A 27,964-nucleotide genomic window follows, 5' to 3' on the forward strand; every position below is an offset into this window, starting at 1 on the left:
CTTTGCTAGTGCAAGAAAAAATTAGTGCAAAAAGAAAATTGTGTTTGTTCAAAAAAGAAAAATGTTCAATTTGTTTCAATTTGCAAAAAAACTCATGGAAAAATCCTTCTTAACTCTTTCTGTTCCACTGGAAAGTAGGGAAAAAGTAAAAAAAAAAAAAAAAAGGAATTATTTTGAGATGAACATAACAAAACTGCTTTTTAATCTGCCCAGTTTTTGAAAATGGACTTGGAATGCAAGTTTTCAATTTCTTAGAAATCTCCCACAAGAGACTCCTAAGGATCAAAAAGGAGGAGAAGAAACAATGCTGGTTTTTAAACTGAAAATTGAAACCAATCCAGCTTTGACCCACAGCCTTTCCCCCTATGCTGTGATGCCTCCTGAAACTCATCCCAGCCCAGGGGACACGAAAGGAGAGGCCTGGACACCCACTGCATCCTCACATGCAGACCTTCCCCGAGCACTGCTTTTCCATCCTTCGCTTCTTAAAACAATCTGCAGGTCAAGGAAAAGTGATGAGAGACTTGGCCTGGGGGGTTTGAACATAACTAGCCAATGTATTTGCCTTTTTTATTTTATTTTTCTTAATGTGAGCTAAAATGGTGGGTCCCTCTAGACACTGGACTCCAGCCGGGTGACATCTTTTAGGTGAAGCTGGCTTTTTTTTTTCTGCTTTTTTTTTTATTTTTTTCCCTTCCCCTGGTAAAAATGCTGACTTGAGTTAATTTAACCACTTTTCAAATTTATGCTGGTTTCCCAAAATAGTTTTACTTGTGAGAGAGAAGCTTAAAAACTTGCTAAAAATGTAAAAATATCTGATACAATTTTTAGATGCACAGTGAGTCTTTATGTTAAAGTATGCTTCCATGCTTTTTTTTTTTTGTGAACCATATTTTTTGAAACAAAATCTTTCCCTTTGACATTTTAGTCCCCTGCATTTGCAAAGCTATTTTTGAGTAGACCTCAAACTTAAAAAACGATGACCTCAATGGAACCCCAAAATAGGTGACTCAGATGAGAACAGGAACATCCTGAGCCCAGTCCACCGAAGAAGCCATAAGTAGGCTTTTTTCATGCTCTTTTATTGCTTTTCCATCCCAGTGGCCTCAGAAGGGCTTGGACTCTTGTCCCGCACTGCTAACTGGTCCTTCAGTCATCCGCAAAGAGGGATTACAGGTAGCTTTTGCGGATGGTCACAGGTTTGTAGTTAATGGTCAGACTGTTCTATCCTTGCAAATAGTCATTAATCAAGGGCGGTGGAACATCCTGCTTGCTGGGACAAGTAGAGGCAGAGTTATTCCTTTGCCATCAGTGATGCTGTGCAATCACTCTTTCTCGCATTTATTTTTATGCCCATCTTTAGTGCGATCCCTATGTGAAGATTTCAGTGGGGAAGAAATCCATAAATGACCAAGAAAATTATCTTCCCTGTACGCTGGAGCCTGTCTTTGGAAAGTAAGTTTTGATTCAGTTTGGAGTCCATGTGATTTTTTATGTCATACTGAGGAAATAGTGCTGGGCCAGACAGAGCTTCCCATTCCAACCTACAGTCAAGACCAGGTTGGATGGCGGTTGGATCAACCTGATCGAGTTGAAGATGTCCCTGCTGATGGCAGGAGGGTTGGACTAGATGGCCCTTAAAGGTCCCTTCCAACCCAAACCGTGCTCTGATTCCCTTGGCATGCTCTCGGCTCATGTCCAACCTTGCTGAAGTGTGTTTGGCCTTGGCTTGACCACCGTCCTACCCACCATAGCTCATGTTCACCTTCTCCCTGAGACTTCTGAGCTGTGGAGCATGGGCTGGGGGGTCTGCTCTGTCATCAGTGGGTTGTTCAGGCTTGAGATTCCCCTGTGGAGGCATCTGCCTCATCCCACTGATGGGTGAGAGAGTCTGGGGAAACTGCTTGCCCCTCATTTAGGCACTTTGGTTAAATGTCTGAAGAGAAGACATGATGCGTGAAGATTGGTTTGATTAGGCTGTGGCATGGGATTCCTCAAAATCAGATGCTCTGAAAAAGAAATATCTATAAACATGATATGGACTGGTTGGTTGCCTCGCAGTAGGAGCACAAATGTGGTGAAAGGCAAAAGATAGTAATGTTGTTTTCAGAAAAGGGTATTTGTCAGAGCTGGAAAGCACTATAAGGACCAGGCAAAACGGAGGGAGGCAGTGGAAAACCTGGTGCTCGGTTGCCATGTGTTGACAGGACTTTGGTCTCCCAGAAAAGCTGAGATTAGATGTACGGGGCTATGCTTCAGCACAAACAGGGGTCACACCCTACTCCACAGGATGTCCAGTTGGTTTTCTTAGGTGGCTTTCAGCAGCCCAGGCTGCAATGCTGTGATACCTTCCCAACAAAGCAAGAAAGAGAGGGAAGTACACCATCTACAAGGGTAGAGGAAAAGGGAGAGGGATGGCGAGGGTGATGCTGGTGAGACCTTGGAGGACAGTGTGCATTAGACAAGCCTTTTACTCCTCTCCTTCCAACTGGAGATGGTGGCTCTGCCTTTCCTACGGTGAATGCAAAGTGGTTGCTCCCCATCTAGCATGAGGAAGCCCTGGTCTCCCGTGGGCCAGGACCTGCTGCCCCGTCACAGAGCCCACAGCCAGACCCGGGTGAGCTCGGCTAGGCTGAGCAACTCCTCCTTTGCCAAGCCTGGCTCCCAGCCAGAGCCCGTCTAGACAGCGTGCTGCACCTCCCACCCGGTCTTTAAAGCAAGATGTAAAACCGAGGCCCTGGCTGCTGTCGGCTATTAAACCTCCCTTTTCACGAGCTGTTCCCTGGGCGGCTGGCTGCCGTCCAGCTTGAGCTAATTACTTTCTGCTGACCCCAGTTCCTCCTGCACTCTTAATTGGTGGCATAATCACTTACTTCCCCTCCTTAAAAGCTGCTGCAGGGTGGGAATGGGCATCGTGTTTCTCCCCGGCATTGCCTGCCTTTCAGCGGCAGGTGGAGGTGTTCCTGGGAGTGCTGGGTCAGACCTTCACCATCCTGTGCACCCAACTGTGCCACCTTCCATGTCGCTGCCATCCACGAGCACCAGCTTGGAATGGGGTGTTGTTCTGGCAGAGTCTTGGTGCTTTGTCTCTTGCTGTCCTTTATATGAGGAGGGAGAAGAAGGTTTGCTCTTGCTGTATTTTATGTCAGGATGTGGACTGTGGTGTAATGGTGGCAGAGGAGACGGCACAAAAGAAAGGTGCTTAGGACCAGGGGGAGAGGACAAGGAGGCTTTGAGGGTCAGTCTCTGATGACAAGCTTGGCCCGGGCAGGCTTGACTCCTGTTGTGGACATTTGCTCTTTGCACTCAAAAAGCAGATGGTTTTCGAAAGCTGTCATTTCTGCCCCTTTCAAAATCCATGGCAATGATGATTCCTGACTCTCGCCTGCTGCTCTTTTTCCTTGGATATTGCAGTGACCACCATCCAATTAGCAGATGGAGAAACTAAGCAGGGGCAAAGTTTGCTCAAGGATAATTCAACCAGGCAAAAATAACCCCAAAGCACGCTTGCTTAGTTGCGTACCTGCAAGCTAAGCCAGTACAACACAGTACTGACAGTACTGGACCAATGTGACAAAGATGCGTGGTGGGTGTACTGTCCTTCCTGGCACTGGTGGGTTGGGATGTGGTGTGGGTCTGTGTCCTGTGGGGCTCTCAACAGCACAAACCTCCATCTCATGGGCATATCACGGCTCCCGCTGTGCAGGATGTTCGAGCTGAGCTGCACTCTGCCCCTGGAGAAGGACTTGAAGATCACACTCTATGACTACGACCTCTTGTCAAAGGATGAGAAGATTGGGGAGACCATCATAGACCTGGAGAACCGGTTCCTGTCAAAATATGGGGCGCGCTGTGGCCTCCCCCAAACCTACTGCATGTAGGTACTGCTGTGGGCTTGGGTGGTGGGTCTCTGTAGCTGCTGGGGCTGTGCGGTGCCAAGCTGGGCATGGGGACCAGGGCGATGTCTCAGCCCAGGGGTCTGCTGTCCCCGGGCTGTCCCAGGGGCACCTGGGTGATGCTGTACTTCACCGCATAGGTGTGTCTTGAGACAGATTCACACCAGAAAAGCCCCACAGTTGAGGAGCTTCCCTGAGTCTTGGCTCTCCTCCAGGACCATGAAATGCCTCAAATAACATAAGTGTCCTTGGGGAGATCCTGTTACGTCCCTGATGCCTCCTGGGCACACCATGGTGAGGACACCTGCCATGGGCACGGCCAGCTAAGAGGTGACATGGTGGGTCTAGGGGGGCTATCAGGGCACCCCAGCCCTGAAGACTGGGGCTGGGTGGGCTGTGGGACTCACAGCCCCGTTCACCAGTGAACGCAGAGTGAGCTGTACCTTCCTCCAACCAGCCCTCTTTGGTGTAAGGCTGCTGCTGCCCTTTGTTGAGGCTGAAAGATGCTTCATCACATGTTGAGCTGCTGTTTTTCCTCCTGTTTGGTTTCAGCTCTGGACCCAACCAGTGGCGAGACCAACTCCGTCCTTCCCAGCTGCTTCACCTCTTCTCCCTGCAGCACAACTACAAGGCTCCCACCTACAAGTCTGACCGGGTCATCTTCAGGGAGCAAGAGTACATCCTCTCTGAACTGGGTAAGGTAACAGGGCTGCTTTGGGATAAAACTTTTCTTTCTCCAGAGCAAGGGATGGAGCTGGAGGTTGTGAATGTATCATGGTGGGGGTTATCATGGAGACCATGACCAGGTGATGGGCATGTTCTCCTCACCTTGCTGTCCAGGTTGGCTCTGCACCTTTCCCAAGCTTAGCTCTGCCCCAAAGGCTGCAGGTTGCATTTGGACCTGCACCAAACCCTGGGTTCAAACCTAGACAGGCAATCCAGCCAGGTTAACTTTGGCAAACCAAATACATGCAGTCTGGGAGCTGCAAAGTCCATTGCAGCCAGAGAGGCTCCAGCCTGATCTCCCAGCTGCTGCTTGTGCTTGGAGGAGCAGTTGTGCTGTTTGCATCTCTGCTTTTTGGGGTTGGTGTCACTAGAGGGAGACAATATCATACACACCGTGACAATATCATACACACCGTGCCCAGCGTATCACACCATGACTCATGCCTTGAGGGGCAAGGTGTGTTCTAGGTGGGAGTGCAAAATCAGCCTCTGCCAGCAAGGAGAAAATATCACCAAGTGTTGGGGAGGCATCTTCTTGTTTGCACAAAACCCACCAACACTGACACCTGCAATATCCTGGGCATCAACTCATGCCCATCTGACCAGCATCCTTGGGGGCAGGAGTTCGCCTTTTAGAGACGACTCTGCTTCAAACCGTGGAAGGGGTGTTTTGGCCTAGGGAGGAGGTGAAGCCCCTCCGTACATGGCCCAAGGGCTGCAGTCTGACTTTATTAAGGCCACTACAGTATTGCAGAGCTACCAAGGAGGACTTGGCCTGCAGAGGCATGAGACAAGGCACAACCTAGGACTGATCCCTCTCCCTGCTCTTGGGAACTGAGGCACAAATTCATGGTTTTCCCTGTGAGGAGGAGTAGGAGTGGGGAAGCAAGGGCTCCTTTGCAGCCTCTCGTTATACGAAAGGTTTTCAGCAAGGGCTGGAAAGGTGTTAAACCAAGCGGGGTCTTCCCCCCTCTCCCAGCCCCTGCCTTTCACCTTCCTCTGCTTTAATGGCAATCAGTTCAAAAAACAGAACAAAGTCTGATGCTTGACCTCAAGGAGATCTGGAAACCAGCTGTGTTCGCAGAGCAATGTCAGATCTGAACCTGGCGGTATAAAGTGAAGCTATTAAACACGAGAGCATGGGTTTTACAAGCACTGCACCCGGACCATTATTCCATAACCCCCACATTTGTTGTTTTCTGAGAGGGGCTTTTTCTTTTTCCTGTGCATAAACACACACACACACACACACACACGCACACATGCCAGGTTTCCACTGCTTGGGAAATAGCCCATATGTCTGAAGTTAACCACTTCAAGATATTGCCAAGAAAGGAGCTGGGATATATCACCTGAAAGTTGCAGAGCTGTAATAATATTTATGGAGCGCATTTAATTTCAAAGGTCCTCAAAGGTGCATGGCCTTGAAACGCTACGGCTGAAAGGCAACTGTCTTGGGGGTGATGTCCTCCACCAGCTCCAGCATGGCATGTGGGATGGGGAGGCAGGAGCAGGCTCAGCCGAGGCCAAGTTGGCCATCCTTTGTACCTGGATGGATGTAACAGGGATCCTGAATGCTGGGGCAGAGAAAGCAAAAAATGTGCATTATTGATATGTCTTATCTGGTTCGTTTGTGGAGGGTCTGGTGTGGAGCGAGTGAGGAGGTGGAGGTGGTTTCAGATCTGCTCATGGATGGCTTGGTGTTTGGTGTGGCTGTTGTGTCCTGGCCCGTTTTGATGAAAGACCACACATACCCCTGTGGGAGCAGTGAGGAGCAGAACAGGGACTAGGACCAGCCATGGGACTGTGCTGGTGGTGCCTGCGTGGCCATCCTTATCCTCTCATTTCTGTTTTTCACCCCGAACGCAACAGGGAAGAAACGGGACCCCATAGGGAGCTCACTCCCACTGCGCTCCCTTCTGCCCAGCTGAAGGTCCTGGGTAGTTCTAAATGATGGGACTGAATATCCATCACCAGTGCTTGCAAACAGCACCAGAGCAGATCCTTTCATCTTACTGCCCTGAAGAGCTTTGCTCACACATTAGATAAACCTCTGCTGGGGTTGGGAATGGCAACATGGCAGCATCATGGGCTGGAGGGCAGCCTGCAGCCCCAACTGCTGTGGTTTTAGGAAGCTTGAACCCTTGGGCATGTTCAAAAACTGGACTCTCCTTCCCATGTCCTTCAACTTGGTCCTTGCAATGTTTCACCTGCTGTGATTGATGGGGGGGGATTTGCACAAGGGTCCCCGCAGGTCCCTGTCCTGTTGCATGGTGATTTGCCTGCACATCCCACTGGGAGTGGGTTGCCCTGTGCCCAGGAGGGTTTGTGATGACAGTGGATTTGCAAATGGAGGCTGTGCTCCTCTGCTCACTCCTGGCTGCCGTGAGACTGGTGGGCTCGTGCTTGCTCCTGTGGAGCGGTCAGAATCCGGCCATGGCACGGTGTAACGCTGCTCTTTGCTCTGTGGCAGAAGATGGCAAACCCCTCAATCCACACCTGGGGCCGGCAGAGGAGCGTCTTGCCCTGTGTGCCCTGCGGAGGCAGGGTCTGGTGCCGGAGCATGTGGAGACGAGACCTCTTTACAGCCCTCTCCAGCCCGAAATCGAGCAGGTGGGTGGTGTGACATGTCTAGGACAAGACCAAGAACATCATCTCCTTTTGATCCGATGCTAACCAGGTGGCTGTCTCACTGCAGAGCTGTGCTGGGGATACCTGCCCCAGGAGATGGGCTTTTCCCAGGGAGGGGAGTCAGCTGTCAAACACAGACTGGAGCTCAGCTCCGTCACTGACTTGCTCAGGGTGCTTGGGGAGGTTGATTCCAGCCTCCTGTGTTCATTTGCATCAGCATTTGCTCACAGCTTTTTTTTTTTTTAATTTTTTAAATTTTATTTGTGGGAAAGCCATTTCTGATCGGAAAGTCTTAATTCTTCTGTAACGGTAATGACACTGCAGGCTCCTTTGGCAACACAGTGACGTGATTTCTGCAGCATGAACCTGCCCTCAGAAGCGTAAAGCGTTAGTGCTGCTGCAGACTGGATATTTTTAAGCCAAATGAAAACTAAACAGGCTTCCATCCAAAACCAATCAAAAGCCAGGTATCCCTGCTTAGCCTAACCCCTTTCCTTCAATTAACAAAATATGTGTACTTTATGCTTTTGGATCAAGAAATGCTGCTTCCTGCAGGACAGAATGATTAATTATCATCTGTCATACACATTCCAGTTGCGTTGCAAAGGCAGTTTCAGGAGACTGGCTCTGCAGCTGGTGTGAGCGTGCGCAGCCGCTGGCCCGTGCCACCGCAGCTGTTTCCCTGCTGTGGCTCATTTTTAAGCCGACCTCCTGTCCGGGGATGGGACAGGAGGGCTGTCGGCAGAAGTAAATGCACTGGCAGCTACTCTGAGCATCTTTCCATGTTAATTCACCTGATGGAAACAACGATTAGAGGGAGGAGGTGGCTGCTATCAGTTGACAAGTGGGTCTGTGCTGTTCTTAGAGGTACAGGTGTCATGGTCTTGTTGAACCAGCCATGGGGACTAGGAAGGGTGCTTCCTGCGTGACATGGGGTTGCATACAGGCAGAGCAACTAGGACCTGCCCTGCATCGCTGCTTCTGACCAAGAGAATCCCCGGAGGTGATGCTGGGTCTAGGGGATTAACCTGTGTGCCTCAGTACATGCTACATTCCGAAAAGCATGGCTCTGACCTGCTGCAGAGCCACCAAGCAGGCTGGCTCTGTCAGGCTGTTTGTAGTGAGCTAAAAGCCAGGTTGGGCTTTTAAAGTTTTCTGCTGAAATGGAAGATTTTCTTGCCAAAAAGTGAGCAAACCACAAACCCCTCTGTGATGGGCTGATTGTCAAAGGATGGTGCTTTTTTTTTTTTTCTTTTTTTTCTCCTTCAACCCTTGAGACTGCACACTAAAATATTTTATTGGCACCCATTGGTGTTTTACAGTAAAAGACCACCTAAAAACAACCCCTCTGAGATTTCAGCTGCATTTCTGCTGCTTTCTCCCTGGCAGGATTTTGTGAAAGTGGAATTAGATTCTCCTTTCCTCATCCCATCCTCCACTCCCATGGTCAGAAACCCATCAACCAGCTGTCCAGCTGGTGGCAACTGGTGACACCATGGAAAATGAGTGAGCTACTTGCTTCTCCAACATCTCCTATGGACCTAGTCTTTAGTCTGTCCCTATGTAAAGATAGTCAGCTGTGGAGAGTAAAGACAGAGTGCATCTTCAGTTTATCCAGCTTATATGTCGCAAGCCATTAGCATACCTAGCTATCACTAAGATAATTTAAATATAATACTTAATGACAATTTTCCAATAAGAAAATCTTAGTTTTCAACTGAGGAATGCTGGAGCACTTGATATTTTCTCTCTCCACTGCTAGGTCTTACTGAGGAGGTGAAGGTGACCCGGTTAGGAGGCTCACCAGGCTTCATGTGTCTTTCTTTTCCTCCAGGGAAAGCTACAGATGTGGGTGGATCTGTTTCCGAAATCTCTGGGTCAGCCTGGACCCCCTTTCAACATCACGCCACGCAAAGCCAAGAGGTAACTTTTTTTTAAGTTCTTACTCGATGTGGTGCTGGTTCCAGCACCTTCTGTTTGTGAGGGGAGAGGAGGGGGCTTGGAGATGTCCGATGGGAAGACATTTGCCTGCCCAGCTGGGAAATGTCTGTGTGGGCTCATCTTCAGAGAATGATGACTCGCGTCTTAGCTCCTTCAGCTGAATATGTGAGTGGCACGACCAGGCTGCCTAGGCAGGCTCTGCAACAAGATTTTCGCCCTCTCATGTTGTTTTTGTTCTCGGGGCTGTCCAGGTTCTACTTGCGCTGCATCATTTGGAACACCAAGGACGTCATCCTTGACGACCTCAGCATCACTGGGGAGAAGATGAGTGACATCTACGTCAAAGGGTAAGCCACCCAGCTTCTGTGTCCTCCGGGTACCGTAGCCTGAAGGTGCAAGAGCAGCAGTGAAGGAGTTAACACGGCCCTTGCATCAACACTGCTGTGGTAGACATAAACCCTGCTGGGATGAGGGGGCTGTTCACACCTCTCCATCCATGGATCCAGCTTCTTGGCAGACATGTCTCTGCCAGGCTCAGAACTGCTTCATGATGTCAAGTTTTCCTTTGCATCCCTTGGATGCTTACATGACAGTATTTACATGTAGAGAGGTAGGATGCGGGGAAACAGCGTAGCCATTGGAGAGAGGGGCACGTAGCCTGCATTTCCACTGTCGGCTCCTTCCCAGCTCCTCTCCTGGGACAGCCATGGGCTTGTTCCATATACATAGGTTGGCTTGTTTGCATAGCTGCTTTTTTTGGAATTCCCTTTTTTCCTTGAAACACACAAAAATGTGGCAACCAGCAGTAACTCTGGCACATTCCCTTCTCTGCCTGACTCCATTTATGTTTTGTCTTGTGTAAAATGGTGCAACCCCAGCCAAGGGACTTAGTTATTTTGTGCGTTCTTTGGATTTACGGACAGGAAGAGGTAGGATTTTGAAACAGACTGTAAATCCCTTTTTTGCAATCCCAATTTTCCTCCTGTAAATCCAGAATGTGCGCTGCTTACCTGGTATTCACATCAAGTGCATTGTTATCAGCTTCAGCTGAGCTGCTCTGTGCACTTCAGGGCTCTGAAGTAGTAGTGCTTGCAGGGTGTTACTGGGAAAGCAGGAACATCCACTGCTTCCTGATCTCCCTCTCCTGGCTTTTAGCATCCCCAATGACCAAGCAAATCTTGCCATGCTGTAAATGAATTCAAAATCTTGCTCAACTACCTCATCTTTCCCCACTGGCCCTGCCCCCAAATGGCTGCATCATTAGCATCCCTGCGTATGGCCTGAAAAATCCTAGTGGAGGGGGAAGGCAATGGTCCTTCTTGTGCTTAAGCATCTGCCCTACAGACCAGGGATCCAGTGGGCAAAGTGACCTTCACCACCATGGCTTTGGTGGGGACACTTCCTTCCATCTGCCGCTGCCTCCAGAGCAGGGGCTGGAGCATATTTCAGGGTGAACTCGGTGCATAAGGAGCTTTTACCTTTGGCTTTCCTTTGGAAGATCTCACAGCACTTCTTTGAGGAGACTAATTGCCAGTTTATTCTCTGTTTTACCTATTAGGCAAGACCAGGACTGGAATCTCAGTCTCTAGGACATTATCTTCTACATAATATGTAAATTTGCCTGAGGCACAACTCAGTTGCTGTTTATTTAATTTAATCAGTGGTTTATTGGTAGTCTTACAATAGCATGAAGAGGTCTTAGCCACGTTTAGGTGGTGCAAGGCTGAGTGCAGAGAAACCTGCCCTTCCTAAAGGCTCGGGCTGCAGGCAGACAAAAGAGTGGTAGTGTAGCGAAATCATATTCATTAAGAACTGAAGATGTTTTTTGGGCTTAACAGCTCTCTCTGTCAGTGTCATAGGTGGAGGATATTTTTGTATTGTTTTCATAGTGAAATTTCCAACAAAAAGTTTTCCTTCACCAAGAGGACGGACCAATACTGAACCAGGTCACATGGGAAGTGGGAGGTTTTCACTCATCACCTTGCAAGTTTTTCAAGGTATTTCATGGTAAAACCGGTACCACTTTGAGCCAATTGGACTAGAAGTTTTCAGAGTCGTCTTCCAACCAACCATCCCTGCTAAGATTTATGTGATATTATGTGGCATCTTTAAAACTCATCTGCATCCCCTTTTGGGTTCCTAAATCAAAGGATGGCCTGGGTCCTCCAAAATCTTGCACCCATGCTTAACAGAGAGGGAGGTGTGCGAGTTATAAGAACAAAGTTGCCTCTTAAATCTAAGAACCTAACGCTGGATGTGGATATTGCAAATAGCTTAAGCCACGTGGATTTAAAAAATACTGGATGAACTAATGGGCTAAAAATCCATCCAGTCCTGTTAAGTACAAAACCATTATCCAAAGTTCAGGGAATCTGTGACTTGCAAGTTACTGGAGGCTGGAGAGGTGTGTTGGGAGGGTATCAGGGTGTGCTTGCCCCAGTCCTGTACTCTTACCTGGACATCTGCTGTTGGCCCTGGTCAGGGGTGGGATACTGGGCAAGATGGGCCTTTGGATGGTCACCACGGCCACTCCTACATTATGTTTTTAATTCTGGGGCACCATGACTTGAATGCTTTTGATTTCTGGCATCTCTTTCCTGCAGTGGGGAGGGTGCAGCAAATTCTGCAAGGAAAAAAACCCACCTGTGCATCCAAATCAAACCATTTATTTGTCCTTTTGTTTGCCTGCAAGGAGAGGGCGCTCACACTGCATCCTCTGAGGGTCCCTGCCAAGCTCTGAAAGATGTGGATAAACACACCGGCTTGCCATTTGCATCCTATCGCATCAAATCAAATAATCCAGCCACAATTTAAGCATTAGTGTAACCTCATCACACAATTCCCACTGCCACCAAGCCCTCATTTCTGTGTAGCACATGTGTGTGTGATGTGTACTGTAGGATGAACTTGAGTAGAGTTCCCTTCCCTGTTTCCCACAACACATTTGGGGTGGGTCATGCACTCCTCTCGAGCACTTGAGAAGAGGGAATCATTTGTATAGCTGGGCAAAAAACCTCTTATTTTAATTTAAGTGGAAAACAATCGAACGAGGTAATCGTTTTCATTAGAGATTCTCTCTGAATCTTCTGGCTTTCCCCCAGCAGGGCTCTAAATACACAAATGGATGTATTTTGTTGCTTTGTTTTGTTTCGTTGATTGCTGAAGACTGAAGAATCTTGGACAGGGAAAGAGGGCAGAATGAAAACCTGATAGTTGCAAAACTCACAGCTGGAAAAAAGTAGTTCTTATGGAAAGTTTTCGGTTTGCCCCTGGCCTGGTTGCAGAGTGACCACAGCCAGCTTGCTCAGACCCAGAGGGGAATGGTGCTGCATGGAGCTGTCTCTAACGGGAGTGGCTGGGGACCACCCTGGCCACAGCAGGGTCTGGCACTCTGGGGAAGAACCTCTTGGCCATTTAGGACTTTCAAGTAATAATCTTTGAGAAATTGACAGAGAATAGAGGGGAAAAAATGGCCCTGTGGCCCTTTAGCATGGCTGCCTCATCAGCAGGATGGGCTTTAGGGGCTGACTACAGGGTCAGTTTGTTGGGGTGGCTGCAAGGGGGAAAGGAGCTCTCACCAAGGCAGGTTAGAGGGTGATGTGTGCTGGTGGATGGGTAAGCGACAACGCTGAGCCAGAGCTGAAGGCAGCACTGAGTCTTTAAAACACCCATAAAACTCAGGTGAGGGAGGAGAAGGGCTTCTCAGGCTGCTACCACCAGCATTGGTTCATCTCCCAACACTGCAGGCACTGTTGCATTCCCTCTCAAGTCCCCTACGGGCTCCAGGTTGCCCCTACAGACAGCAGCCACAGGGATGAGAGACATTTTATTGCCTGCTCATGGCCTCTGTGATGCTGAGGGAGCTTCAAAACCTTGGTGTGTTTCTAGTTTTTCATGCAATGTGTTTGCGTTTTGCAGCTGGCTGGTTGGCCACGAGGAGAATAAGCAGAAGACAGATGTGCACTACAGGTCTATGGGAGGAGAGGGCAACTTCAACTGGAGATTCGTCTTCCCCTTTGACTATCTCCCTGCTGAGCAAATGTGTTACATCTCAAAAAAGGTGAGTATCCCTGGACAGATGTCTCTACCTCTTCGTAGTAGCTCTGCGGTGAGATGTGCTGCACGATCTAAGACCTGCAACACTGCACACATGGAGCTATTCAAGGCTCAGCCTCACCACTGTGGCATTTGAAATGCAAAGTTGGGGGCAGGTGGGGAAATTGGTTTAAAAAAAAAATATCTACGTTTTGAATACCTCTGTGGGGTCAGAATTAGAGGTGGCTTTGTGTAAAGAGTCTGGAGATCCTGACTCCCCAGGAAAGACTTCTCTGGGCTGGAAGCAGCTGAATATTGGTGTGGTGGTGTCTAAGTACTATCCAGGTGTCATGGGACTTCTGAGGTGCCTACTCAACAGCAGGGTTACTCCAAAGATGGAGATGCATTTCCATGGGGATGGTTAGGTGCACACCTCTGGTCTCCAGTGTGGCGTAATGGGCATCGTGCTGTACGCTAACTTCACAGAAGGGCTAAATAAAGGAAGAAGCTGCCTCCAAGCGCCTGAAGGGTTAAGCAGGAGGAACATGTAGAACATGGGTTGGGATGTGTCACTGGTGGAGAGATGGGAAGAAAAGCTTTGGTTTGGGATTCAGGGTGAACATGCCCTTGGTTTAATAAGAGAGCTGTGTACTCACTTGGGGAGGTAAAAGTGGATGTGGTTTTAGCCCCCTCATTCCCACATCTGTAGCTGGCTATTGCTTCTGGTGCTCCTTAAGTTAGTGCAGCACGATGATCAGATGGGCTGGGAGCTGCACAGAGGGAAGGAAATAGGGAAGGAGTTGGGGTGAATACGTGGAATAACACTGGTGCAAATTGGACTGGCTCTCCAGGAATGCCTTAGGGGAGGGAGATCTATTGGCTTGAATTTCCTGCTTATCACCTGGAGACTAAAAGGAGTATTGTTGGGTCTGTGCGGACAGCAGGGATGATCTTTGCTTTTGAGACTTGGTCCTGTTCCGTGACATCTCCCTGAAAGCTCAAACCCCTTCAGCCGCCCAACACCAAGCCTTCATCCCTGCTCCCTGCCTTGCCACCGTGAACTTGACTTGTTCATTGATATTGGGGGTGCCCAAAGACACCTAATTGTGGTGGGACCATCTGCATCCACAAAGCTCACCTGGGACACCCATCCCAGCTTGCTCTGTGGGGCCAGCAAGGTCCCAGTGTGGCCTGGGCTGGAACTGGTGTGGTGGTGGGGAAGATGCTGAGTGAATTCCCCATCCCTTGAGCCAGACGATCCCTGCGAGGAGGCCTAGCTTCAAAATGAATTGCTGGATAGTTAAACTGATTGACAGAATCATAGCTGTACCCATTTCACGCTTCATGTTAAACAAATCAAAAGTACAGTGTGTACTACATTCAATTATCCCCCTTTGAAAAAGCAAAGACCCCCCTATAAACCGTTTAAGAAAATACATCCCACTGTGCTGATATTGATTCTCCTCCGACCACATGTCTGCCAACACTGTATCAGAAAATAAACAGCTTGTAAAACCTCTCTGTAAAGGAAAAAATAATGAATGAAAAGCCATGCTTTGTGTTTGTGGGACACATTCCGCTCTGGCAATTTTTGATCTCGCCATGTGCTGTTTGAACTCCAGGTTCATTACTGCTGCTGTAAAAGCCCATGCACCGAACTTTAAATGCAGGCGATGGAAAGTGGAATTTAAATCAAAACGGTCAGATGGCAAATTCTGAGCTGCTAAAAGCCACCTGCGCCCAGCCTTGCTGGTGTTGGCCCACGGAGAGAGCACTGCTGGGAGGAAAGCAGCTTTCAATTTGCTCTCCTTTGTTTGGTCCGCTCACCTCCTGGAAGACCAGAGCTCCCATTAGCGTTGCAGGATGGACTGCAGGAATGGGTCACCCCAACCCGGATTGCAAATATTCTCCCAAAAGAGCAAGGATGCCCCTGGGCAGGAGGGTCTCCGTGTTGTTTAGTCCTGGTGTGTGCATCTGGGGTGAGCTGGGAGCCTGCAAACCCAGGGAAAACCCAGGTGCCACGTGGTGGAGCTGAACTCCAAAGCCTTAGGATGGCCAGTGGTAGCCAGGAGTGTTTAATCCTTGCCACAGCATGGAAAGTTTTGGGAACTCCATCTCCAGAGCTTCAAAGTGCTGGGATTGCTTGGGGTTTCAAGGCTTCGGTCTTCCCATGGGGCACCTCAAGGGAAAGCAGGAGCCTGTAAATCCTGTGAGCAACAATTCAATTTACAGATTGGAATTGTAGGCTCTTATTCCTCCTTTTCTAAGCGTTTTAACCATTTCAGAATGTTTTTCCCATTTGTATCTTCACCTGCTGCAGTAATGTTATAAAGATTTTGCTTCTCCTTCTGAGAAAGGAATTTACCTTTTCCTTTTCTGAGTTTCCAAAAAATCCCCATGGAAGAAGAAGTTAATCTCTGGGACAGCTCTTCTGAAAATATGTAAATGCTTGTTTCTTTAATGTCCTCTCTCAGCATTTATTCAGAATTTCCTTCTTTTCTCTAGCAACCATGGACAAGTCAGGCCACGTTGCTTGCATGGCCGCAGCACGCTTGCAGCTCGCTGAGTCCTGCGAGGAGACGGTTTCTTACATTGCAAATCATGCTGTCATTTTGGTGAAGGGGTCAACACACAGTGCATGTGGGAGTGCTGTTATTTCACAAGGGGAGCTAGGGTTGAAAGGTAGATTCAGTGCCGCTGACACATTTGCATGAAATTGCATATTGAATTAAGTAGGCGAGGAAGAGGCAGGTCCAGGTCCCAGATGAGTGCAGTGCTCTGCTGCCAACCAACAGAGGGGAGCAGATGTCTGTGGGGTTTAAACTTCAGATCCCCAGGTCAAAGCCTGGCAGATCTTGACTCTTGGAGACAGTGTTATCAGATGGTCGTGGTACAACCAGAGTCTATGGAGAGCAATGCTGAGGTAGGCTGGCTGTGGATCACCTTTCACTGGGCACCCAGTCAGGGAGGCACTCCGCTCCCCCATCTCGCAGGCGCTGTGGAGGTGGAAAATGCGTGAAATTGATTTTGAAATGTTCAGCTTTAAGTGCCAGTTACAGCGGTAGCTGAATATAGCTGCCAAATCTGAATTCTAGATATCCTCTAGGGCAGAAAAAGCTTCACACGGAATGCCGGAGCAAAAGTCATCCACATAAATGAACATTCAGGGTAGAATTTCAAGAGCATCTCAATATGCAAGTTAAAAACTATTGGTGCTTGAGTGGACCTGGAAATAAACCACCAAGCTGGAGCTTCCAAGACTTGGCTGGGTTGTTCATATATCATCTGAAAAGCATTCCACAAAAGAAATTCCAGAAAATGAACATGAGTATGGGAGCATTGCTGGCAATGTCAAATCTGTGTCGTGCCATGTCACTGGCAGAAACCAGACCAAGGAACATAGCTCTTGTCTTCATACTTGTGCTGCTACTAGACTTCAGTGTTAGGTGTCAACAAGAAGACAAAGTATTCATGCCAGAACACAAAATGTTCCGTTTTCCAAAGACCAAGAGAGCCATTAAGAGGACCCATCCCACTACTGTAGAAGAAACTGCAAGCAGCTTTCTGGTTTATGCAGTAGAAAGGTCAGAGTGGTTGTGGTGAGGCTCGTTCTCAAGGAGCTCTTACATTCATTTCATTCCTTCCACTTTGTGCTCTCAACTGAAGGGGCCCATCCAAGTTTTAAGCAGATTAATTGCAACCTGCCTGGGTACAAAACCACACTGACTTCCAGCTGGAGGTCTTCGGACATCTGGCACCTGGCAGTGGTGGGTGCATGCTGCTCGCAGGGCTAGAAGTAGGTGATCCTATAGGAGAATCCAAGGAATAACCCTGTGGCTGTGATGCTTGCACATCTCTCCTTGGTGATGCTTGCACATATCTCCTTGAATAATTGAGACCCTGCTTCTGCAAGGCGCAGCTGAAGTCTCCAAGTTTGCTGGCTCCAGCATTGAATATAACAACAAAACTGACATTTGGAAGGTTTTTTTGTGTAACTGATGATCTGGTGGCATCCCAGAACTCATTCTAGAGATAGGTCTTCAGGAGTGATATGAGAAAGAGGGATGTTTGGGGTCTTAAACCCACTTAGAGAGAAAAGTGCAAAGGCAATCTGAGGGAAGAGCAGGGAAGAAGGGGCTGTAACTCACAGCTTGTTTTGCTCTATTGCTGAGTGGAGTTGAGAATAAATTCCTCCTTCCCTGGCACTGAGGCTTTCCCAGCTCCATCTGTTTTCATCGATTCTGGTTGCTTTGTCTGCAAATTCATTATACTATCCTGACATCTTCCTGGTACTGACAGTTCCGACCTGCCATGGGCCAGCCCCTCACCTGGGGCGGATCAGCCGGTGCATTCCTCCACGCTCAGCATATCCGCACCAGCTGGGAATGAGGAGTGGGTGCAGTGGTGGGGCATGCGGGGACATCCCCGCTGCAATGGATTTTCCCTGGGGGAGACTCATGCCATGCAGTGAGGCCGTGTAGCATGATGCTCTAAATCAGCTGAGAGCTCGTGGGCAGCCTGGGCTTGGTGTATTTGTCAGACAGGGCAAGAGTTGACCCTGGAGGTAAGCGTGTGGCCTCTCTGTTGTTGGATTTTTATTAAAAAAAAATAGCCAGAGGTGTGAGGTGTCTGCAGCTCGGTCCCTGTGTCTTCCCCTTGTTCTGTTATGGTCGCTGCTGAATCTCCAGGGTGTACATAGAAATCTCTGTGCTCCAGCTGGTTTTAGTTTGACATTTTGACTATCAAACACTGATTTTTGTTAAAAACAGTTAATAATTTATTAGATGGAAATGTTCATTCCTCTTTGGTGTCGGAAAACTAAAAAAAAAAAAAAAAAAGGCTATTGCCTTTTTAATTTTGGACTTTTTCCTCTCCCGTTTCCCGTCCTTTATTGTGTCCTTCCCTGTTTTTCTTGGTGACATCACAAAGCAAAGTAAAACACAAAATGTTCCTTTTCCTTCCACATTTGGCCAAAAAGCAGATTTTGAATGGGCTCCAAGTACGGGGTTTTTTTTCTGGAGGAAGGCAGAGCTAGACAAGGCAGTCATATATTATGTATTTTAATGGGACTGCAACAAGCAGATATGACACAACTGTCTTCTCTAATGGGGCAGGGACAGCAGTTGTGACCTGGGATGCACCGGCAGCCTCTGTGATATTCAGACAGGAGTTACTGTTGTGAATTTTGCTTTTTCAGTAGAGTCTGTAGCAATAGGACAAGGGGTGATGGTTTTAAACTAAAAGAGGGTAGATTCAGATTAGCTATTAGAAAGAAGGTGTTTACTGTGAGGGTGGCGAGGTGCTGGCACAGGCTGCCCAGAGCAGCTGTGGATGCCCCATCCCTGGCAGTGTCCCAGGCCAGGCTGGATGGGGCTTGGAGCAACCTGGGCTGGTGGGAGGTGTCCCTGCCCATGGCAGGGGGTGGGACTGGGTGGGCTTTAAGGTCCCTTCCAACCCAAACCGTGCTGTGATTCTGTGACTCCAGTGTATGTATGGGAGGGGATGACCAAAGTATGGCTGTGCTGAGAACTGAAGGTCCAACAGTGTTGTTCACAAAGTGGCCAGGACTGGGACCCCAAAGCTTGGAGTTCCCTAAATGGCAGTGGGATGGCCTCATGTCCCTGGAAAAGCCTGATAAACTCTGTCAGAAGGAAAGCATGGGAGGCTGAGAAAATAACATTGCAGTGAGTGATTCCAGGAACTGAATAAGAGTATGTGCCCCAAGGTAAATATTATGACTATTTCACACTTATGGTGTGGTGACACCTGGAGTCTTCCTCCAGATACTGGCAAGGCTGTGCCCGAATGCACAGCACATGATGTACACTTGGAATTTTGCTCAGCTGCCATCCTGATCAGGAGAGGATGCAGAAAACCATGTGCCACGAGACCTGCAATGCAGTTGTCGGACTTGGCAACAGCAGGGAGATCAAAGAGGCAAGTCAGCCCAGTAGAAGTGCAATAAAGAGCACTCTCACCTGTCTGCTTCTTCTGAATACAAGTAATGTCCCCATGGGATGAGGTTCAGAGAAGCAGTTTCTCAACACCTTGATGGCTGGCCCAGCAGGACAGCTTGTCCTGGCTTCTGCAGAAGAGGCTTTTCTTGGCTGACCTCTGAGGGGGGGTCTCCCGCATGGCTGGGGGTCCCCAGGTGCTGCAGGGTGAAGGACCTGATGGTGTCTCACGTGCACATGCTGCAATGGGACAGGCTCGCTTGAGTGTGAACATGCTGGGGGCTCCCTGCCTCCCCCAAAAGTAGGGTTGCTCCTTACTTTGTATTCTGTAGCACATAAGCAACCCAGAAGAAATGCAGCCCTGTCAACACTTTCCTAGTGATATGAGCTTATTTTTTTCTCTCCCTCCCCTGCTGCATTATTCACGACCGTAAAATATTCACCAGCCTCCCCTCTCCCCCCCACCACTGCAAAACAAACCCCCAAACAATAATTCAAGCCCCCTTCCTTCCAATGTCTTGCAAAAGGCTAGGAAATAAATTTCTTGCCGTGGGTTTTTTTTTATAGTGAACTTTCGTAGCTAGATATAATCATGGAGGCAAATTTCACACTGCCTTGAAATGGACCCATAAACTTAGCTCAGCATCAAATTCCTCCTTCCCCAGCCTGCCTTTCCAGCTCTGCTCTGCCGTGTCCCTAGCTTCACAGGGCTCCGAGGAGGAAAGCTTCTCCACCAGCCAAACCACATTTACAGTGTTTTTCCACAAGAAAGGCCAAAGCTGTACGGATCGTGCTAGTGTTGTATCAGCTCCGCATTGCCACCCGGAAAGGGTCGAATCCTGCCTGAGTCATCCTTCATCAGGCAGGGAGTCCCCAATGAGCCAGGGCATCGCTCTCAGGAGTAGGAGTGGTGCTGGGGATGCAGGGGGATGCAGCGAGCATCCACTTGGCCAAGGTGTGGGTTTTGTTCTCTTTGAGTGCGGGCAAGTCCTTGGGCATTGTAGTGGGAAGGAGGAAAGGTGGAAACCCAGAGTCCTGCATGTTTTCCAGCAATTGCATGGTCAGTCCTGAGGGACACTCACCCAGTTGGGATTTGTTGTGTGGAAGATGACCATAAGGCACCACAGCACCCACTGGCTCTGACCTGGGTCCAAGACCCTCTCCTCCTGCCCTGGGACAGCTCAGCCAGCACCACTGATGGGGAAGGAGCCCACCAAGAGGGAGGGGGATTGCTGCAGAAGCTCAGAGACTGGGGCAGTAATTTGGGTCTCACAAAAGCCCACTCCTTTTCCCAGTTCCTCCACTTTCCTCATCAGGGCAGTCATGGGGTTGAGTCTTCCAGCAAGGCAGCACCTTTGCCAGAGAGCAGAGCTTCCATCACTGCACCTCCCTTTCAGAGGGGCTGATCCAGTGCTAGGTTTTGCTCGTGTTTGACTCCAGGTGGATGGGATGGTGCAAAGAGAAGGTCCAGCGTTTGCTTGGAGAGGTGCTTCAACCCAGGCAGCAGCGTAGCAATGCTATTGGAGCATGGGTGCACCTGAAGAATGCAGATAGGATGAAACTAGCCTCTGAGCCAGGGACTTCAGTTATCACTGGAGAGGAAGAGGCACCTCTAGGACATGTCTCATCCTCCCTCAAGCTGAGCATAGCTGGAGGTGCCTGAACTGCCCCAGCAAGGGGCAACGGGAAGAAGCCTGTGGTGTCTCGCGGTGGTGTGTACCGTGGGAAATAGGTCTTCCTCCACCTTGCAGACCCCAGATGAACCCTTCTGACCCATGGTGAGCTCATCTGGTCGCCGCCTTCTTTGGGCATGGGCACCTGGATCCTGGGGTCTCTCATCTGGATGGCTAACAACCCTTCTGCAGTGCAGGACCCAGCCAGTATATGGGAAGGGGAAGAATCACCATAAGCTCTTTCCCTTTTTAGCAGTTTTAATTTAAAATGACTTATTAGCTGGGAAAACATCCCCGCCACTGCCGTCTTGGATAAACATACATTTTAATACATTGCAATGAGCCGAGGGGGGGAGATGGAAGTTTCCGTTGACTTTATTTTATTTTTCTAGATTATAAAATATTTAAAATGCATAAATAAAATGCTCCATTGCAAGAATGCTGGCGTGTTTTTCCAAAGCAAGGCGAGGAATGGAGCTAAATTGAAATATAACCGTCCAGGGTGATCTCTTAAAGTGAAACCAGTTTCAATGGGATTTAAGTGCCCACAGTCTCCCTGCTTGAATATTTATGTTCTTATGGAGTGTGACACATTTCCCCCCCCCCCCCCTTTTTTTTTTAATATTGCACGATATAATGAATCAGGTCTTGTAGCCACCGCAGTGAATTTATGGTGCTACGTATGTGTCATGAATAATGCTGAAGTTTCCTGGTTTTAATTAAATCTGTTCCGTTTATGATACTGCCATGTTGCAAGAGTGCGGCGGGAGGCATTGCCCACAGGACACACCTCTGAGCCTCTGTCAGTAGACACCGATCGTGACTCTGCCTCCTCTTTGCAAGTGTTGGCTGGAGCCAGAAATAACAAGAGCTCAGCTTTGTGTGCGTCTCTGTCTCTCTCCCTCTGTCCTAACACTTCTTAGTCCTAACTCCCAGGCATCTTGTGGCATCCCAAAAGTGGTTTTAGATCCCTGTTGGGAAATATTACTGGTTGCAACCACATAAATAGCACATTTTGTGGCATAGGTGCATATCCACTGTATATTATAATGATGCAACCGCAAGCTCATTGTCACAGTAATGGGATTCAGACCCTCCTTGTTAGTCTACTTTGCAAGTTCCCCCTGACTGGCTTTTTGGGGAGCGTTGGTGTGACTTACCCAGAAGGCAGCCCATCTGCCTTGCTGCTGGCCTACCCACTATAGTAACCGGGCCACTGCAGCTGCAAACTTCTCATGGGTGAGTGTTTTATAAATCATCTCCTCTCCAGAAAGCAGGAATTGCTGCCTCATCCTGTTGCTGAGCTCCCCCGTGGATGCTGTCTCCCAGGCAGTGGCTATTCCTTATTATTGCCGCTGGGTTGCAGAACTGATGGATGATAGCTCCTGCACTGCACAAGGGCTTGGTAAACGATGGTAATTAGAGGGGATGTTCACAATGTAATTTTCATTCCAGATGTGATGCAAATAACCTTCTGGGACTGCTGCAAAGCCTTTCCACAGGTTGTCACAGCAGCTCTGGTGGCAAGGAATAGATAAAGCCATTGCCCATCTAATAGAAATGAGAAAGGCATAGAGATGGTGCCAGATCTCGCATTATAAGGGCTGAAATCAGGTGTCATAGTTTCCCTGCATGACTGGTTGTAGAGGCAGCCAGGCTGTGGTCATCATGACTTGCTGGTGCTCTGGAGCTCTCCTTTCTTGAACTTAGATGTAGTAATAAACATGGCAAGCATGTATGCAGCTTGGCAGCAGCCCAGTGTAATACTGGCAGCAGATTTACTGGGATACCATGTCCAACTCTAGCATTTACCCATACGGAGAGTGAAAACCTGGGAGATGTGCACAGAAGGTAAACAAAGTCAACTGAGAATGGAGGAACCCACTGTGCAGTAGGCTGGTATGAAAGCACCAGTCCCTTTCTTTACATATTCATGTTTAGTAGGTAAACTTGGGAGCCAGTGGTTACCTGCAGGTGATGGAGGCGTTTGCTGGTCTCGTGTTGACCACTGCACACCCGAACTGCTTTCCAAAGACCTGGCGGCAGATCAGAGCAGTGGTGGACTCAGACTTGTGCAGGGCTCTGGCTGCTGGCAGAGCTGGGGTGAGAGATGGGCAGAAGGGGAAGGGATGTATTTGAATCCGCCTACCATAAGTGCTAATTTAAGTGTTGTTCCTATATTTTTCCATTAGTTAAGAGGAAGGTGAAATTTGGCAGCACTGGCACTCAACACTCGCTGCTCTCTTCAACTTGGAGAGTCAGCCTCATCTAAATTATGTGAACGTGATGCTGTCACTCCAAAAGATCCTATCTGCAAGCTCAAGATGTCTGTTTGTTAAAATATTGCCACTAAATTCAGGTACAAATTGATACCAACCAGCCTTCTTAGGTTTTCCATTGAGCATCCTTGCCCAAGAAGTGGCCAGAGCCAGTGCTGCCCTCTGGCTCTGGCCCTGCAGACCTGGAGCAGGACACATACTATGTTACAGGACTTCCAGTGCTGTGAGGTGAGAGTAGCCAGGCTCTGCCCACTTCTGCTAACGAGCCTCTTATTTTTCCCTGGTTGCTTCTCTGGTGTGATTTCAGGAGCACTTCTGGAGCTTGGACAAGACAGAAAACAAGATTCCACCACAGCTTATCTTCCAGATCTGGGACAATGACAAGTTCTCTTTTGATGACTATTTGGGTAAGTAAGTCAGGAGAGGTTTTTGCCTCCATCTCTGCTGATGCAAACAGGAAGGAAAAAATTCTTGAATCCTTCCAGGATATGAAGAAAGCACAACAAGACCAGTTTAAGTCACTGAACAGGTTTCGATGTCAGCATAAGTTCAGGGCTGATGATAAGTTGTTTGTATTAGGCAGATTTCCAGTCTGAGCCTGCAGTGGCCTGTTCCTGGGCTGACATGATGTTGAGAGCATCATCAAATCCAGCAGAGCCATCACCTTCCAGGAAGTCCCCAGTTCTCCGTGACTCATCTGAGTCTGTGCTGAGATGTGCTCACTGGGGCTAATGGTGTATTGGAGCTGAGATGACCAGGAGGATCACTGACCTGCCTTGCCTTATCTGGGCTGTTTAGACAGTTTTCAGTGCTAGCTTCATTAATCATCCTCAGAAATCTAGGTTTAGCTCAAGAAAAAAATAAAACAAACCCCTGTAATAGGGAGGATAGCAGAGCCATGCAGCAGATTAGCTGTGCAGAAGCTGGAGGCTCCAGCATTATGATTTTCTTGGTCAGATCTTGTTCTACCTTTCTTCTTGCCATTCGAAAAAAAAATATTCAAACATCAAAAGCTTCTCTGAGGAAGTATGTGATCAAGATCCTTTTAAATCCTGTTTTTGATTAATTACGCAGGCTGAGTGCTGAAATAACCTCGCCAAGGTGTGTTTTCCATTTCTGGCTCTGCACGTCAGGAGCTCTTGACTGCCAACATGAATTCTTTGCAAATTCTAGCAAATAAGAGTGGTCTGCAGCTTTTGTAAAGCACTTTTCATCCATGGGCTTCAAAAGTGTTTCACAACAAACCTGCTCTGTGCTGCTGTTGTCACTGGTGGCAAGAGCCTGTGGCACAGAAAGGCTGCAAGTGCAAACATGGTATTAAATGTGAGTCGTCCACAGAATGTGGAAAGCTCCTGTCCCTCAGCTGAGCCATGGATCCAGACCCTGTGTGCGTTCTGGGACGTTCCCAGCTGTCAGGTAGTTTGGTGTAGCAATGTAAATTAAATGCAGGCACTTTCAGCTGACACTTGGAGAATTGATCTCAGGTTTCCTCGGTAAATGTGCTAATTACTGGATCACTCTGGCTGAGAAGGAAGCTTTCAAATTGGGGGGAGACCCTTCATATTTAGTCTGCTGCAGTTACTGGGTGGGGCAATAAAATAGCCTGTTTGGAGATCTGCAAGCTTCCTGCCTGATGCTATTCTACTGACTGCGCTCTGGGTATGTACAATTTGAGCTTCACCTCAATCCCTTAGTCTTCATTAAAAATCTCAGCCTGCCTGGCTGACCTCAGGGCAAGTCATCCAACATTAGAGCTGTGTAAGCCAGCAGGTATTTTGCAGCATCTTCTAGAAGGACTTCATGGCTCAGGCCTTCCTAAGCACAATGGTGATGGCAAGCCCTCCATTCCTAGGAAGAGCTGCTGGCTAAAACAAGCATTATGCCTGGAAATGGGCTGCATTTGAGCCTGCTCTCCCCCTTGCTAGGTGGGTGTGTGCCCAAGCTCTTTGAGGTCAGGAGGGTGCCACAGTGAGTATTTCGTCAGGGAAAGAGTCCACGTTTTAAAGGACCTGTTATACCGAGGTGTCTTCCCAGTAACATTCCTCCTTGCAGGCTCCATTCAGATGGATCTTAACAGGATGCCCAAACCTGCCAAGACTGCTGAGAAGTGCTCCTTAGAGCTAGTAGATGAGACCTTGTCTTCAAGTCGCTTTGTGTCACTCTTTGAGCAGAAAACTGTCAAGGGATGGTGGCCCTGTGTTACTGAGGAGGATCAGAAGAAGATCCTGGCGGTAAGGTGGCTTCTTCAGGTGTTCTTTTGGGGACTTTCTCATTGGGGAGGGACGTGGCTGGGCCAAGGATGTGCAGGATGCTGTGGCTAGGGCAGAGAATGCAGTCTTGGGCTGCAAATTTTACAAACTGGACCAGCTTTTGTCAGCTGGCCATTCTCCAGGATTTGTCCAGCACCATACAAATGCCTCAGAAGAAGTTATTTGTTCTGTGGGATTTTTGCTGTGGCTTTTGAAACATGCCACCTAATTTGACTCTGTATCACATCTATTCTTAATGATATTGTGTTGTGACAAGTACCAGGGAAAGGTTCCAGCTGTCAGACTGATATATGTAAATGTAAGTGTCTGGGCTCCTGTTCAAGTCTTTGGCGACTGTTCAATACAGGTGAGGGGGTCCAGGCAGTGAATGAAGTCATTCAGCAAAAGACCCCTGAGCTGGTTGCCTAAACCTGGGTGTCACTGACATTTGAAATGTCCTGGAGTATCTGCTGAGAACACTGTAGTGGGCAGGTGAGGGACCTGTATGAAAGCCACTGTTGCTGGGTTCTTTGTGGTCCTTGTTGGTAGTGGTTGGGTTATACTCAAAGAGGTTTTTCTTTCTCTAATCAGTATTTTGCATCATACATTCATTTCTGACATCTCCCTTTTTTGTTCTGTTTTGTTTATAAGTTTGTTTTTGTTTAACCCACACAGGGCAAATTGGAAATGACTTTGGAAATCGTGGCAGAACAAGAGCATGAAGAGCGGCCAGCTGGCATGGGTCGGGATGAGCCAAATATGAACCCCAAGCTGGAGGACCCCAAGTAAGAGCATTTTGAATGGAAAAGTAACCACCGGGGCACAGATCTCCAGGAACAAATTGAAAACCAGTGTTCCCAGTGTGAAGTCTGCTGTCTGCAAAGGGCTTGCTCCCTTGTAGGCTCCGTTTTGAACTGCTGATGCTCAGTGTATGAGCTGAGGGAATCTGGGGTGGCTGGGAGGCTGGTCTGGACTACCAAGGAGGGCATTTGCCATAGCTTACCCACCCAGAGCAATGCGGGGTTACAGGGTGAACAGCCAGTTTGTTACAGCAGGGCACACTCATGGGGTTTGGGGATCCAGGAGGGTGAAACTACTGTGGAACTCAGAAGTGACCTCAACTTTGTTTGGCTTCAGGCGGCCAGAAACCTCCTTCCTATGGTTCACCTCCCCGTACAAGACCCTGAAGTACATCCTGTGGCGGCGATACAAATGGGTGGTGATCCTGGCCATCATCCTCTTCGTTTTGCTGCTCTTCCTGGGGATCTTCATCTACGCCTTCCCGGTACGATGGGTGTGGGAGAGGAGGGGGGGCCTGACCAAGGTCTTAGGTGTTCCCTCAGGTCTCTGTGGCTGACCTGCCTCTGTGGTCACAGAGATGGTCCCCATGCACGTGGCTGCAAAGTTCTGTGCTGATCCCTGAGGAACAGCCTGGTAGATCATGATGGGTCAAAAAGAGTCTGTGTTTCTGGGCTCTGCTGCAGACCCACTGCAAGGTGCCCACCTCTTTGCGACCAAGTTTCAGTTCGTGTCTAATGATGCTGAGGTTAATTGATTGCTTTCAAAGAGGTTTGAGCAGCTGATGTTGGAGATGCTGGAGGGTCGGTGGGAACACTGCAGACTAATTAGAAATGCAGCCATTTCCCAGGGCTGAGCAGCAGCAAAACCCACATCGCTCTGTAATTGTTTAAAGATGCAGGGAGCTCGAAGGCATTCAGGCAGCCCCATCTCTTGTTATCGAGGCTTGGAGCATGTTAACCAATGTAATGTCTGAAACGAGGGGGGGGGTTCACCTCGTTCATCAACAAAGTGGCTTTTTCTTGCCTTACTGTCAGTTCCAATGGCAAAATAAAAGAAATAAATAATGGAGCCTTGGCCTTCCAGTTTGGCTTAGGATGGGTTTTAGTATCCTCCTCTGTTCCTACAGCACTGGAATAATTCATGCTGGCTCTTGGATGCCGTTTCCCCTCCTCTCAGACTGATAAGAAAAATGACCCGCCTCTCTCTCTCTAGCACTTAACAAATTCTGCTCCTTGTATATGTGTGTGTTGGTTTTTTTTTTTTTTAATAAAAGAACTCATTGGAGTAATTTATAACTTCATGCGGGAGAATGTGGCTGCCTTTTGCAGATGGCTTTGTGTGCTTGCAATGTGCAACCGAAAAGCAAGGTGTGGAATTTCTCCTTGCCATCGTAATCACTTTCAGATGATTTGAAGTCATGCATGCTCGGTTATTCCTGTCGAGAAAAAAAGAGGATGGGATTAGGTCATGGCTCACTGCGTCCCTCCATCCTCATACCCATGGGAAGGGCTGGGATACTTCTCCTGCTGGAATAACAATTCCAGAGGTGCTAAGTAGTATGAAGGAGGAAATAATTGTGCAAGTGAAGATTTGTGCTGCATTGCCTCCTCCCTGCCCTGTTGCCGGAGCCATTCCCGGAGACTCCTTTTTATGTCAAGTAGCAGAAATTAAGCCTTTTCAGCTGGGAAGAACTCAGTGTTTCCCTGAAGATGCAAGTGGCTTTGCATTCGTTCCAGTGGTATCATATAAAAACAATGCTGAGATAAGAAAAAAATTGCA

General features: G+C 48.4%; 1 protein-coding gene across 16 annotated transcripts in view; it reads left to right on the top strand.

Annotated features, from left to right (window-relative positions):
* DYSF (dysferlin) overlaps positions 1 to 27,964 on the top strand; it is a 104,429-nt gene that overhangs the window by 69,740 nt on the left and 6,725 nt on the right. For 13 of the 16 annotated variants that reach the window (XM_055713943.1, XM_055714007.1, XM_055714014.1 and 10 more), the window contains 11 exons: positions 1,364 to 1,455; positions 3,707 to 3,877; positions 4,449 to 4,591; positions 7,096 to 7,235; positions 9,088 to 9,176; positions 9,446 to 9,541; positions 13,113 to 13,254; positions 23,443 to 23,542; positions 25,188 to 25,366; positions 26,060 to 26,169; positions 26,522 to 26,669. In XM_055713943.1, coding sequence (XP_055569918.1) covers positions 1,364 to 1,455; positions 3,707 to 3,877; positions 4,449 to 4,591; positions 7,096 to 7,235; positions 9,088 to 9,176; positions 9,446 to 9,541; positions 13,113 to 13,254; positions 23,443 to 23,542; positions 25,188 to 25,366; positions 26,060 to 26,169; positions 26,522 to 26,669 — 1,410 coding nt within the window. Of the gene's footprint in view, positions 1 to 1,363; positions 1,456 to 3,706; positions 3,882 to 4,448; positions 4,592 to 7,095; positions 7,236 to 9,087; positions 9,177 to 9,445; positions 9,542 to 13,112; positions 13,259 to 23,442; positions 23,543 to 25,187; positions 25,367 to 26,059; positions 26,170 to 26,521; positions 26,670 to 27,964 lie in introns of those variants that run through there. The other 3 variants (XM_055713934.1, XM_055713995.1, XM_055713999.1) reach the window with 3 other exon arrangements.

This window comes from Falco cherrug, chromosome 1 (genome assembly GCF_023634085.1).
Source record: "Falco cherrug isolate bFalChe1 chromosome 1, bFalChe1.pri, whole genome shotgun sequence".
In the NCBI taxonomy this organism is placed as follows: Eukaryota; Metazoa; Chordata; class Aves; order Falconiformes; family Falconidae; genus Falco; species Falco cherrug.